At 35.3% G+C, this 15833-nt stretch overlaps 1 protein-coding gene across 2 annotated transcripts in view; it reads left to right on the top strand.

Annotated features, from left to right (window-relative positions):
* The window catches only part of LOC117200614 (restin homolog), a 53925-nt gene that overhangs the window by 25234 nt on the left and 12858 nt on the right, over positions 1-15833 (top strand). For both annotated transcript variants that reach the window (XM_049706397.1, XM_049706396.1), the window contains exons 4-7: positions 1155-1411; positions 9327-9453; positions 11161-11475; positions 12430-12630. In XM_049706397.1, the coding sequence (XP_049562354.1) occupies positions 1155-1411; positions 9327-9453; positions 11161-11475; positions 12430-12630 (900 nt within the window). The remainder of the gene's footprint in view (positions 1-1154; positions 1412-9326; positions 9454-11160; positions 11476-12429; positions 12631-15833) is intronic.

Here is a 15833-nt window from a genome sequence, read left to right as displayed (position 1 = left end):
TCCTTTAGTTGCCTTAAAATATATATATAATCAATTTAAGCCTGGCTCTTTCTCTTGACTCTTCCCTCTACCCATTTCTCTGATCAGCACAAATAAGGCCAGGAACCAAGTGGTATAAACATAGGCTGCTCTTTAGAAGAGCGGCCTGTGACCACATTCCCTTTTACAACCCATCATAAAACAAAACATCCACAGCCAAAGCATAAAGTATTTCTTTTCTGCTAGAAATTATAAAATTAATTGTCTAATTTATTTTATAACAAGATTTAAACAAAGTTAATGTTGATGAGAATAAAATCACTTATTCCAAACCCTATGTGTCAATTTGACATGATTTTTTAAATGTATTTAACATTGGAATTTACTGTTAGGAGATTCAGAAGTCTTCATTTTATTGTATAATAATGTATAATTTAAATACTCATAATAATCCCACTACTGGGCATATACCCTGAGAAAACCATAATTCAAAAAGAGTCATGTACCAAAATGTTCATTGCAGCTCCATTTACAATAGTCAGGACATGGAAGCAACCTAAGTGTCCATCAACAAATGAATGGATAAAGAAGATGTGGCACATATATACAATGGAATATTACTCAGCCATAAAACAAAATGAAATTGAGTTAATTGTAGTGAGGTGGATGGACCTAGAGTCTGTCATACAGAGTGAAGTAAGTCAGAAAGAAAAAAACAAATACCGTATGCTAACACATATATATGGAATCTAAAAAAAAAAAAAATGGTCATGAAGAACCTAGGGGCAAGACGGGAATAAAGACGCAGACCTACTAGAGAATGGACTTGAGACTACGGGGAAGGGATAGGGTAAGCTGGGACAAAGTGAGAGAGTGGCATGGACATATATACACTACCAAACGTAAAATAGTTGGCTAGTGGGAAGCAGCCGCATAGCACAGGGAGATCAGCTAGGTGCTTTGTGACCACCTAGACAGGTGGGGTAGGGAGGGTGGGAGGGAGGGAGATGCAAGAGGGAAGAGATATGGGGACATACGTATACGTATAACTGATTCACTTTGTTATAAAGCAGAAACTAACACACACACAAATACTCATAATGATTTAAAATCATGAAGTTTCTAAAACCAAATTTATAAATGATTTTTAAATAACACTTTTCCTTTCTCATTAGCTAAGAAATCTTCGAAACAAACTTTTCATAAAAGAAACTTCATTGCAAGAGATGAAGAATGAGCTAGAAAGTTACAAAGAAAAGAATGTGCAACAGTCATTCCACATAATGTCCCTGAAAGATGATATCAAGGACCTAGAAGAACTTGTTGCTTCTCTCACCAGAATTAAATCTTTGAAAAACATCAATATTCAGAGTCTTGAAAGAGGCAACTGGGATCTAACTAGAAGAATTATAGAACTAGAAAACCTTCTAAGGTAGGGAATTTTCTAGTTTGTTTTCAAAAATGTCATTTGTCATAAGCTTGCAAATAATATATGAACCTCATATCCTGATTGATCACAGAATTTAAATCTAATGGAATTTTAAATACAGACTCAAAATTATATTTAAAAAAACATTTTTTACTGAGATATAATTTTCATTTCATTAAAATTCACCCTTTTGCAATATACAATTCAGTAGTTTTTAGTATATTCACAAGGTTGTGCAAGCATCACCGCTCTCTAATTTCAGAATGTTTCCATCAACCCCTAAAGAAACCTCATGTCTGTTAGGAGTTACTCCCATTCCACTTTCTCCAGTCTCTGGCAATCTACTTTCTTTCTCTGTGGACTTGCCTTTTCTGGACATTTCATATGAATGAAATGATACATACAATATACGGCCTCTGTGTCTGACTTCTTTCATTTAGCGCAATGATTTCAAGATTCATCACTGTTTAGCATGAATCAGTACTTCATTTTTTGTATTGCTGAATAATATTCCATCATAAGGATACACCACATTTTATTTATCCATTCATCAGTTGATGAACATTGGGTTGTTTCCTTTGCAGGGGACTTTATGAATAAGCTGCTATGAGCATTCTTATATGAGTTTTTATATGACTGTATGTTTTATTTCTCTTAGGTATATGCCTTAGGAGTAGAATTGCTGGGTCGTAAAGTAACTCTATGTTTAACTTTTTGAAGTTACTTCTGAGCAACTTCCAGGCTGGTTTCCAAAATCTTTTAATTTTGATGAAGTTTATCTTATTTTTGTTGTTGTCATTTGTGTCTTTGGTGTTATATCAAAGAAACCATTGCCTAATCCAGTATCACAAAGATTTACACGTATGTTTTCTTTTAATAGTTATTGTTTTAGTACTTAAATTTTTGTCTTTGATCCATTTTGACTAATTAAAAAAAATTTTATTTTATTGAAGTATAGTTGATTTACAATGTTGTGTTAATTTTTCTGTACAGCAAATTAAGTTATACATATACGTACCTTCTATTTTATATAGTTTTCTATTATGGTTTATCACAGGATATTGAATATAGTTCCCTGTGCTATACAGTAGGGCCTTGTTTATCCATTCTATGTATAATAGTTTGCATCTGCTAATCAAAAACTCCCAATCCATTCCTCCCCCACACTCCCTTCCCCTTGGCAACCACAAGTCTCTTCTCTATGTCTGTGAATCTGTTTCTGTTTTGTAGATAAGTTCATTTGTACCCTTTTTTTAGATTCTACATATAAGTGATATCATATGGTAATTGACTTTCTCTTTCTGACTTACTTAGTATGATAATCTCTAGGTCCATTCATGTTGCTACAAATGGCATTATTTCATTCTTTTTTATAGTTTTGTCCAGATATATGCCCAGGAATGGGATTGCTGGATTATATGGGCAACTCTATTTTTAGTTTTTAGAGGAACCTCCATACTGTTTTACATAGTGGCTGCAGCAATTTACATTCCCACCAACAGTGTAGGAGGGTTCCCTTTTCTCCACACCCTCTCCAGCATTTGTTATTTGTAGACTTTTTAAAAAACTTTTTATTGGAGACAAATATACATGTAATAGTTTTTCATATCTTAAGTATAAATCCTAATGAATTGTGGACTTTTTAATGATGGCCATTCTGAGCCATGTGAGATGATACCTCATTGTACTTTTGATTTGCATTTCTCTAATAATTAGTGATGTTAAGCATATTTTCATGTGCTTTTTGGCCATCTATATGTCTTCTTTGGAGAGATGTATTTAGGTCTTCTGCCCATTTTTCGATTGGATTGTTTGTTTTTTGGTTGTTGAGTTCTGTGAGCTGTTTGTATATTTTGTAAATTAAGCCCTTGTCGGTCACGTCATTTACAAATATTTTCTCCCATCCTGTAGGTTGTCTTTTCATTTTGTTTATGGTTTCCTTTGCTGTACGAGAGCCTGTTAGTTTCATCAGGTCCCATTTGTTTATTTTTGCTTTTATTTTTATTGCCGTGGGAGACTGACCTAAGAAAACATTGGTACGATTTATGCATTTTGACTAATTTTTCTGTAAGTGTGAGTTAGGGGGTCCCAATTCATTCTGTTTTTAAAAAATTTTATTGGAGTATAGTTGATTTACAATGTTGTGTTAGTTTCTGCTGTACAGTGAAGTGAATCAGTTATACATATACACACTTTTTTAGATTCTTTTCCCATATAGGTCATTACAGAGTATTGAGTAGAGTTCCCTGTACTATACTATATATATAATAAGTAAGTCCTTATTAGTTATCTATTTTATGTATAGTAGTCAAATTCATTCTTTTTCATATGAAGATCCACTTGTTGTCCCAGCACCACATGTTGAAAAGATTATTCTTTCTCCCATTGAGTTGTCTTGACAATTTTGCAAAAAAAATCAATTGACCATAAATGTATTCATTTAATTCTGGACTCTCAATTCTATTTCGCTGGTCTATATGTCTATTCTCATACCAGTACCACACTGTCCTAATTACTGTAGCTTTGTAGTAAGTTTTGAAATGTGAGTCCTCAAACTTTCTTTTTATTTTCAAGACTGTTTTGGCTACTCTGGGTCCCTTACTTTTCGATATGAATTTTAAGATTGGTTTGTTGGTTTCTGTAAAAAAGGGAGCTGAGATTTTGATAGGGATTATGTTGAATCTGTAGATCAATTTGGGGAATACTGTCATATTAAGTCTTTAATCCATGAATATGGGGCATCTTTCCATTTATTTAGGTCTTTAATTTCTTTCAAAAAATATTTTGCAGTTTTTAGTGAATGTCTTACATTTTTTTGTTAAATTTATTTCTTCATTTCTAAGTATTTTATTCTTATTTATGCATTGGAAAGAGAACTGTTTCCTAATTTTGTTTTTGGATTGTTCATTTTCAGAGAATAGAAATATAGTGGATTTTTCTATGTCAATCTTGTGTCCTGCTAACCTTGCTGAACTTGTTTATTAACTCCTATAGGTTTTCCTGTGTGTGTGTGTTTGTGTGTGTATTCCATAAGATTTTCTCTATACAAGACCATGTTATTGGCAAAGAGATTTACTTCTTCCTTTCTATTTATTTATTTATTGAAGTATAGTTGATTTACAATGTTGTATTCATTTCAGGTGTACAGCAAAGTGATATATAGATATAGGTATATATATATATATTCTTTTTCAGATTCTTTTCCCATATAAGTTATTACAAAATATTACTATAGTTTCCTGTACTATACAGTAGGTCCTTGTTGTGTATTTTATATACAGTGGTGTGCATCAGTGAATCCCAAACTCATAATTAATCCTCCCTCCTCCACCCTTTGGTAACCATAAGTTTGTTTTCTATGGCTCTGAGTTTTTAAAATAAGTTCATTTGTATCATTTTTTTTAGATTCCACATATAAGTGATATCATATGGCATTTGTCTTTCTCTTTCTGACTTACTTCACTTGGCATGATAATCTCTATGTCCATACATGTTGCTGCAAATGGCATTATTTCATTCTTTTTTATGGCTGAGTAATATTCCACTGTATATATATATACCACATCTTCTTTATCCATTCATCTGTTGATGGACGTTTAAGTTGTCCATGTCCTGGCTATTGTAAATAGTGCTGCTGTGAACATTGGGGTACATGTATCTCTTCCAATTAGAGTTTTCATCTTTTCCAGATATATGCCCAGGAGTGGGATTGCTGGATCATATGGTAACTTTATTTTCAGTTTTTTAAAGAGCCTCCATACTGTTCTCTTTAGTGGCTGCACCAATTTACGTTCCCACAGTGTAGGAGGGTTCCTTTTTCTCCACACCCTCTCCAGCGTTTATAATTTGTAGACTTTTTGATGATGGCCATTCTAACCTGTGAGAGGTGATACCTCACTGTAGTTTTGGTTTGCATTTCTCTAATAATTAGAGATATTGAGCACCTTTTCATGTGCCTTTTGGCCATCTGTATGTCTTCTTTGGAGAAATGTCTATTTAGCCCTTCTGCCCATTTTTTTAAATTGGGTTTTTTGTTTTTTTGATATTGAGCTATATGAGCTGTTTGTATATTTTGGAAATTAAACCCTTGTCAGTCACATCATTTGCAAATACTTTTTCCCAATCTGTAGGTTGTCTTTTCGTTTTGTTTATGGTTTCATTTGCTGTGCAAAAGATTTTAAGTTTAATTAGGTACCATTTGCTTATTTTTGCTTTTATTTCCATTACTGTAGGAGACCCATCCAAAAAATTATTGCTGTGATTTATGACAAAGAGCATTCTGCCTATGTTTTCCTCTAGGGATTTTATGGTATCTGGTGTTACATTTAGGTCTTTAATCCATTTTGAGTTTATTTTTATATATGGTATTAGAGGATGTTCTAATTTCATTCTTTTACATGTAGCTGTCCAGTTTTCCCAGCACCACTTATTGAAGAGACTGTCTTTTCTCCATTGTATATTCTTTCCTCCTCTGTAGTAGATTAATAGACCATAAGTGCATGGGTTTATTTCTGGGCTTGCTATCCTATTCCATTGTGCTACATGTCTGTTTTTGTGCCAGTACCATACTGTTTGGATTACTGTAGCTTTGTAGTATAGTCTGAAGTCAGGGCACATGATTCCTCCAGCTCTGTTCTTCTTTCCCAAGATCATTTTGGCTATTTGGGGTCTTTTGTGTTTACATACAAATTTTAAAATTATTTGTTCTAGTTCTGTGAATAATGCCATTGGTAATTTGATAGAGATTGCATTGAATCTGTAGACTGCCTTGGTTAGTATGCTCATGTTAAATAATATTAATTCTTTTGATCCAAGAACATGGGATATCTTTCCATCTGTTGTGTTGTCTTCAATTTCTTTCATCGGTGTCTCATAATTTTTGGTAGGTTTATTTCTAGGCATTTTTTTCTTTTTGATGTGGTGGTAATGGGATTGTTTCCTTAATTTCTCTTTCTGATAGTTTATTTAGTGTATAGAAATGCAACAGATTTCTTTATTTTAATTTTTATCTTACATCTTTACCAAATTCATTGATGAGCTCTAGTAGTTTTCTGGTGGTGTTTTTAGGATTTTGTATGTATAGTATCATGTCATCTGCAAACAGTGACAGTTTTGTTTCTTCCTTTTGAATTTGGATTCCTTTTATTTCTTTATCTTCTCTGATTTCTGTGTCTAGGATTTCCAAACCTATGTTGAATAAAAGTGGCAAGAGTGGGCATACTTATCTTGTTCCTGATCTTAGAAGGAATGCTTTCAGCTTTTCACCATTGAGTATGATGTTGTGTGTAGCTGTGGGTTTGTCATATACAGCCTTTATTATGTTGAGGTATTACTTCTTCCTTTCTAATCTGGATGCTTTTAAGTTATTTTTCTTGTCTATTGCCTTGACTCAAACTTCCAGTGCAGTATTGAAAGAAAGTCATGAGAAACAGACATCCTTCTTTTGTTCTTGATCTTAGGTGGTGGTGGTGGGGGGTTCAGTCTTTTACCATTAAATACGTTTTCAGCTATGGGTTTTTTGTAGATGTCCTTTATCAGGTTGAGGAAATTCGCTTCTACGTTTGTTGAGTGTTTTTATCATTAAAATGTGTTGGATTTTGTCAAATGATTTTTCTGCATTTATTGGGATGATTGTGTGGTTTTGTCCTTTATACAATGCGTTATTCTTAGACCCGTGGTTACTTAATTGGTTTACAGACAGAGGAGATATTTGATCATGTGCCCTTGGTTGATAGGAGGAGAAACAAAGTCATTAATTTTCCCTCTTATAATATGAATAATATATAAGTTAGTCATACAATATGAAAAGCTGTTGTATTCAGATGTGAATGTGTATTCAGATGTGAAGCTGTTTCTATTCTACATTAGTTAGTATATATTGCCTCAATGAATAGGTTGAAGTTTCTTCTGGGTCTTGCATTTCCAAAATCTCTTTTAAAAAGAAACTATATAGGATCTTAAAACTAAGTGATAAAACAAACCTTTACTCAGGCTAAGAAATTATTAAAATTAAAGGCTAGCAAGAGGGAGAGTAGGATTTCCTTTCTTTCTGGTTGTGCAGTGTATGAAAAAAGAAGACTGACAAAGTTCAAATGAAGAACTGTTTAAAAGAAATTCATCATTCCAATAATTATCTTCTCAGTGATAAGCTACCACCTGAAGTTGGTCTATAGTTTAACTCCTAACAGCTGACCAAGCATTGCAGATTCTTCAGCACAATTTTTAATACGGCTGTAGAGTGAGTCACTCAGGACTTTTTGTTTTGTCTTTGATGCCAACAAGGAAGATGGCTATGTAGCATACCATACACATTTTTTTCATATTTATGTTCATGTTGAAGAGGAGGAGAATTGGAAGCTGTTCCTATGGAGTGAACTCTGGAGGAAACTTGGGACAAAGGATTGTTCTTAGGCCGTATCTGGTCCTCAGCCCCTTTAGCTGTCCTCTCTTTGCATTTAGTGCAGTTGGGAATAAATTTTCAGACCCAGCACATTTTGCTTTTGTTCTATTGGTTACTGAAAGAGGTATGTTGAAATCTCCAATTATGATTGTGGATTTGTGCCTCTCACTTTTTGTTCAACTTTTGCTTTATGTATTTTGAAACTATTTGCATTCTAATATAGGATGTCTATATCTTTCTGTTGAATTGTCACATTTATTAATATAAAATGTCCCTTTTATTTATTTATTTATTTATTTATTTGTATCTATCCTGCTTAGGATTTGCAGAACTTACTGAATCTATCAATTGATATCTTTCATCAGGTTTCGAAAATTCTTGGGAATTATTATTTTTTAAATATTGTTTCTGTCCCATTCTGTGTCTACTCTCATTCTAAGACTACAGTTGCAGGTGTTAGACATTTTAAGTGTGACCTACATGTTTCTAATATAATTTTTTTAATTAAAATTTTCTCTTTAGATAATTCAGATAATTTCTTTGATCTGACTCAAATTCACTAATTCTGTAGGATGCAAATCTTAGATAGAAGAGAACATAAAAAGCATGGAAGATGAACTGAAACTTTAACCTAGCCTCAAGGTAGAAAACGTTACCGATACCTACCAATGGTTAATCAAAACAAGAAGCAAATAATTAACTGTTTGTATATTTGATAATAAAACAAGTTTTTACATATTCTATTCTCTATTGCTGTATTATTATTTCTAATTCCTTTACCCCTCGTGCAACCCCATTCAGGGATTCAGTTGAAGAACCCATGCAAGTGTTACTAGAATGGGAGTACATTTCTCCCTCATCCCTTGTCCCTCGGTGTCTACAGGAGATGGTTCCAGGACCCCTGAGGGTACCAAAATCTGCAGATGCTAAATCCCTTATATAAAATAGTATAGTATTTGCATATAACCTATGCACATCTCCTGTGTATTTTAAATCATCTCTAGATTACTTCTAATACCTAATACTATGTAAATGCTATGTAAATGGTTGCTGGTGTGAGGCAAATTTAAGTTTTGCTTTTTGGAACCTTCTGAAAAGAATCTTTGTGAATATTTTCAATCCATGGTTGGTTGAATCCATGGATGTGGAACCCTCGAATACAGAGGCCCACTGTGCTTGTACACATGTGGAACCTCCTGATCATCACAATATTACCATAGTAGCAGACAGATATTCATACTCAAATTTCCTCTTGAAAAGGATGGTTTCAAAATTGACCTCCCCCAGGGGAACGACTACAGTACTTAACACTGGATTGTTGTTCTCTTCATTTCTCTACCATTTCTTGTCTCTCCCTAGAAATAGTTGGGTAACTGCACAGCTCTTTTCATAAGAAATACATTTTTACTTGATACACATGTTTAATATACTTTAAATGGGGGATATTTCTTTTTATTATTTTAATTGAAATTTGAAAATTGGTTTCAAGATATCATTACCTGCCAATATCTTACACAGAGTACATCTGATTGAAAGAAAAAAAGCAGAGCGAAAAGTAGACCTTTTGGAGAAAAAGTTAGCAGGTGTTAACAGATTCACCCCTTATATGAGTATGAAAGAACAAGAAGACAGTTTCATGATGAAGGTGAGAACAAATTTTGATTGATTTTTGAAGAAACAGGATTTTTTATTACCTTGTGTTACTCCAGATGATAATTGGCAAATGTTGAGTGGTTTATTGGTCCTCTTCTTATGGAGGATAAAAGGAAGCAGTACAGCATGGCAGACTGGAAGAGTTTCTGAGGTATGGAGAAAAAGTGCAAGGCAGATCTGAAGGTCTCTGTGATACTAAAGAAAAGGTTAGAGGGAATGGAGCTTTGAGAGAAATGGGAGGGGGTGGTGGTTAGAGAGCGAAATATTCAAGTTTTAAATTTCTGGTATGGGTTAGTTCCCGCTGCTGACAACATCTGGGTTTTTGGAGTTGGGTATAAGGATTGAATAGGGGTGTAGGTGAAAGTCATTGAAACTGAAGCACAGGAGTCACAAAACTAAACTGGTGGATCATCTACATGGACATTGAAATCTAGAATTATGGCATGAGTTGGGTTTAGAAGGAAGAGGTTATCCTGCTCCCTAGTAGATAGCAATTCACAGGATGAATGGAAGTTTTATGGAAGAATGTTGGAGGAGGATGGGAGACGGACTACTGTCAAGGAAGTAGTAAAAGTTTATTTTGAAATCCATGGACCCAAACTGTTTATTATATATTCTGAATGTAAAATAAGGCCCATCATGATCCCCTTACTGTGAGGAGTTCTACTTAAAAAAATTCAGCAACTACTTTCAGAGTTTAAAGTAATTCCAATTTTTAATCACCTCTTTCAAGTAATTCACAGTAACACTTTCCATGTTTTTGACTTCTCTGACTTATCTGTCACATCTCCGAAAACCTCTCCCACACCAGAGTCCATGTAGCTCTGACCTTTTCTTCCACTGCTCTTTTATTCTACCTCTTTTTTCTGGGCTTTTAGTGAGACAAACCCATCATTACTTCAACAACTCTAGCTCCCCTTCTATTTCCCAGTTTCACATGACAAAAAGCCCAGAAACTAAACTTGTTACAGTTTTCAGAATAGAAGGTGGCAAGAGGTGAAAAGAATACTCGAATTTATAAAGGCAGAATATTCCTGGGAGAAGTCGGGGGAAGGAGAAGTACAAGCATTATCTTTTATTTTTTTCCTGTTTACAGTGGAAGCAGCGTGCTTAAAAGGGAAAGGTTGGGGGAAAGAAATGTGAGTTATTTATGCTTTTACATTATCAAAGCTGTTACTATTAAATGATGTTCTATAATCATAATTAAATCGTTATGAAAATATCCATTTCCCTGCCAGCTTTTCACTTAATAGTCGTAGCATTCATTGACAATCCTTGCCTGAATCAGTTATTTTTTTAGGAGAAGTAAAATGCTGAGTTTTAAAATTCTGTCATTATTCCTACATTTATTAGCTCAAAATATTCTGTAAACAGTTCCTCCATAAACTGGAGCAGTTCGGTTAGCTGCTTCTCTAAGCTAAATTTCCTATGTTCTCAAAGTACTTTCTCTATGACATCATTTTTTTTTTGCCCTCCCCACCTGCCCCCACATAATATTTTAATACCTCTTGATGTTCTAGTTTACCCTTTTGAGTATGTCCTTGTCTCTCTTATGACTCTGTAACTCTTTATTTCTATTGAGATCCTTTTCTCCTGAAGCTTTGTATTATGACTATACTTATATTTCAAAAGGAGGGAAGTAGATGTCTCAATATTAAATTCCATATGGGAAGTTTAACATGTGTGTCGGCATATTTAGGACAAAGATGAAGCTATCTTGGTCAAGAACTTTGAGAGAGACAACATTTTTCACTCTGAAGGACCAAAAGATGGACAGAAAATTTGGGATAAATGTCAACAAGATTTGATCCATAAGGAAAAACAATTACCTGAGTTAGACAGACCTCCGTATTCATTCAGATGGGAAACTAAAACTGTGCCATCCCTCTATTGGAAATTCCTCAGTCAGTTGTCTACTCTTCCCAGCAACAGTGTTGAACCCATACCAGCCACAGAGGAAGGTGTGAAAGGGAGCATTCAGGAGACTGGTGCAAATGAGCAATCTTGGAAGTCCGTAAGTGTACTGACAGATGAGTTACTCTTTCAAATTAGTTTTAAGGTGTGGGTTTTGATGTTAGCTGATTTAGTAAACTCTGTGGCTCTGAGTTTATTTTTATTACTATAGTGATAAAAGGGAAGAGGATGTCCATTATCACAGTAGAGGTAGTATAGTGTGTTTGTTAAGAGCCAAGAGGACTGGTATGAATCCCAGCTCTGCCATTAGCAACTGTGTGCTCTTGGGCAGGTTACTTATGCTCTCTGTGCCTCAGTTTCATTTGTAAATTTTGACAGGAGTGGGAGTAGGGTTGGGGTAGGTTTAGTTCCTGTCCCACAGAATGGTTGTAAGGATTAAATGGATTAATACATGATAAATGCTTCAGTTCAGTAAGCTCAATGAATGCTAGCTTAAAAATAGTGGTGTGATGAAGATAATGTTTCCATCATGATCAAACACTGGTCAGTTCAGTCAGTGCAGTTAAATAAATTATTAAGTCAGTCATTTGTTTGAATTTACTGGCCAAGTCTATGGAAAGATTGATCCAGCAAGTTTAAGTGGATGTATCTCCTTGTTATGTCCAAATCATTTTAGTAAAATTTCATGACTCTTCACCCTAAAATTCAGATGAAAATAGGTATTGCTTAAATTCAATGTGTTAGTAAAACCTATTACACAGTAGTCTGTTTATTGTACAGTTACAAATTTTTTATGCTCTGCTCTCTTAAAATTCATTATACAGTTTTATTTCTCAGTACTCACTAAAATGTCTTATTTTTATATATCAAACCTTTCTGTTTCTTTTTTAAAAACTAGCTTATACATGTCAAATCTTCTTAAATGTCTTCCCCATTCATCTATTTTAGTAACTTAATGTTACTGCAATGTCAATATAAGTAGAACTTGCAAATAATTTTGAAAAATACAAATCATGGACCATCAGGATGTTTTATCTATTTTTTTTCCCTGCAGAGAGCTGAAGGCCACCAGCAGGAAGTTCAGATGTTCACTAAGCAATTGGAGAAGCAGTATCATCACTGTGAAGAAACTGCTGGAGAATCATCTGACACTGAGGAAAAGTATAAGGAACAAAAAAGACCCTTGAAAAGTCTGAAAGGAAAAATTGCTATTAATGATCTTTTTCCAGGGAGATTAGACTTGGACATGAACAAAGTAAGAATTTCCTGAAGTATAAGGCATTTCTTTGACAATGAAAATGATCATCTTTTATTATACTATCTAATGTTCAAAGCTGTTAATGCTATTTGTACTTTTCTTAGTATTAGGAAAGGGAGGAAAATTTGCTACAAACTTTTGAACATTCTGATTGTATCAAAAAGCCTTTCCTTACTCCATATCTCCCATTTCTCTACTGTACATATTTGATATTTATTGTAAGTATTATTAACATATTTCTTAATGTACTTTTAAAAGAGGATTCGAGGGAAAGGAGCTCAAAGGAATGACTCTCTAAAGGGGGAATTTCAGGTGTACTGTGTCAGCTAGATATGATGGACATTGGGAACGGGCTGTTGGTGAAATTCCTCAATAATTACCTTGTAGAAAATTTCCTTCTCTATTTTCTGCTTCTCTGCATCTATAAGGAAAAGGTCAATCCTAAAAGTGGAATGGGAATAGGTAGGATGATTTTCAGGAGATTTTGATTCTATTTCACTACCTCTTCACAGAATTGCTTGTCATACCCATACCTATATTATACTATTTCTATAATTACTGTGCCCCAAAGCATAAACTTACTCACTCACTACTCACTCATTTAGTCTCTTATTCCATTCATTCATTCATTGATCCAATATATTTTGATCCCTGAGTTTTTTTTTTAATATAGAACATTAAAAAAATTTTTTTTTTAATTTTATTTTTGGCTGCATTGGGTCTTCGTTGTTGCACGTGGGCTGTCTCTAGTTGCGGCGAGCAGGTCTTCGTTGCGGTGCGCGGGCTTCTCATTGCGGTGTCTTCTCTTGTTGCAGAGCACGGGATCTAGACGCACGGGCTTCAGTAGTTGTGGCACACGGGCTCAATAGTTGTGTCTCGCAGAGTGGAGGCTCTAGAGTGGCCCTAGAGTGGAGGCTCAGTAGTTGTGGCACACAGGCTTAGTTGCTTCGTGGCATGTGGGATCTTCCTGGATCAGGGATCGAACCCGTGTCCCCTGCATTGGCAGGAGGATTCTTAACCACTGCACCACCAGGGAAATCCTGATCACTTGGTTTTTAAAAACTTCCAGCACCTGGTGAAGTGGTATCGACAATGTATACTCCACAGAGTCCAAAGATGAATCCAGCTTCTACCTCTGCTCTTGAATCTGTAATTGATGATGATTCATTTCCATGCAAATTTTAAAAATACCATATTAAATTTTAAGAATATACAAATAGCGCATGCTTTCCGCAACCCTTGAAACCATGTTAAAAGGTTTGAAGGAAACAATAATAATCTTCTCTAACCCCCTTTCTGCCTATTTCATGTTGGTAACCAATGTGTCTATATCTTTTACAACTATTGCAATGATTATGGAAATATATGAATATATATATGTAGGTGTTGGTATTTTTACAAAACTGGGACTGTACCAGTCAAAATACTCTTCTTACTTGGTAAGAAGTAGGTACCTCATGGTCTTTCCTTAGGTCAAAAGATATAGATTTAACTTATTCCCTTAACAGCTGTACAGTATTCCATACTGTGTATATAACTTATTTATTCAACCAATTCCCTATTAAGAATTATTGATGGTCCTTCTCTTATTTCCACTTTTTATGCCACTACAAATAATGCTGAAATAAGTATGTATATACATATATCTTTCCACACTGGTGCTTCCTCCCCCTATGGGGTTGAGTTCTAAATGTGGAAATATAGGATCACAGTGTATGAGTATTTTCTTTTTAAATTTTTTTTTGGCTGCGCCGCATGGCTTGTGGGCTTTTAGTTCCCCAACCAGGTATCGAACCTGGAGCCCCAGCAGTGAGAGCTTTGAGTCCTAACCACTGGATCGCCAGGGAATATCCTAAGTATTTTTTTTTTTTTTAATTTATTTATTTTTGGCTGCTTTGGGTGTTTGTTGCTGCGCATGGACTTTCTCTAGTTGTGGCGAGCGGGGGCTACTCTTCGTGGCTTCTCTTGTTGCGAAGCACAGGCTCTAGGCGCACGAGCTTCAGTAGTTGTGGCTCGCGGGCTCTAGAGAGCAGGCTCAGTAGTTGTGGCGCACGGGCTTAGTTGCTCCGCGGCATGTGGGATCTTCCGGCACCAGAGCTCGAACCCGTGTCCCCTGCATTGGTAGGCGGATTCTTAACCACTGCGTCACCAGGGAAGTCCCTATCCTAAGTATTTTAAAGTTTAATAGCCATTGCCAGAACACTACCTTGCAAAAGGCAGTTCACTTTCCAAATAGCAATACATGAATGTTTCCTCTTCACATCCTAGCCAGCATTGGATGCTGTCATCCTTTTAGAGTGTGTGTTTGTGCGAGTTAGGTTAAAATGGTACAGTTTTTACATTTACTTTACTACTAGTAAGGTTGAGTAACTTTCTTTTTTAATGCTGTTGACCACTTGGATTCCCTTGCCTCCCCATTCCTCACAATTGGACCTCAGATACAGAAGGTTGAGTTAATCAAAGTCCATGGTTTTTAATGCATTAATTTGGGCCATGGAAGGTGTCTCTCTTATTTATTTATTCTTTCCTTGGATCTTGTCCATTGCCTCCCCAAAAGGAAGTCAATCTAATATGTTTAATGTGTATTTCTTTGTTTATATGTGTTTCTTTAAATGTAATTTTTGTGCAAGTATTTTAAATTTGCATAAGTGGTATCGTGTTAAAAAATCTCATTCTAGGGCTTCCCTGGTGGTGCAGTGGTTGAGAGTCCACCTGCCGATGCAGGGGACACGGGTTCGTGCCCCGGCCCGGGAAGATCCCACATACCGTGGAGCGGCTGGGCCCGTGAGCCATGGCCGTTGAGCCTGCGCGTCTGGAGCCTGTGCTCCGCAGCGGGAGAGGCCACAACAGTGAGAGACCCACATACCGCAAAAAAAAAAAAAAAAAAAAAAATCTCATTCTATTACTCAGCACTGTATTTTTAAGAGCCACTTAATATTGCTATTTGTTCATCTAATTCATTGCTTCTGTCTACTGCATGGAGTACTACAGTGTTCATACCTGCCATGGTTTTAATTTTTTATTTTTATTTATTTATTTATTTTACCTGTCTCTTCTTCTAGTGGTAAATAGCCTTGTTACCTCTATTTTTATGCTACCACAAACAACATCACTGATAGCATCCTGGTACAAGTCCCCTTTATGGACTCCAGAGAGAATTGCTTAGGGGTGTTAAGTCAGGATTTGAATTGGTGGCTCAT

This window comes from Orcinus orca, chromosome 2, assembly GCF_937001465.1.
Source record: "Orcinus orca chromosome 2, mOrcOrc1.1, whole genome shotgun sequence".
Classification (NCBI taxonomy): domain Eukaryota; kingdom Metazoa; phylum Chordata; class Mammalia; order Artiodactyla; family Delphinidae; genus Orcinus; species Orcinus orca.
The sequence above is the reverse complement of the archived record's forward strand: the minus strand, read 5'-3'. Positions and strand labels throughout refer to the sequence as shown.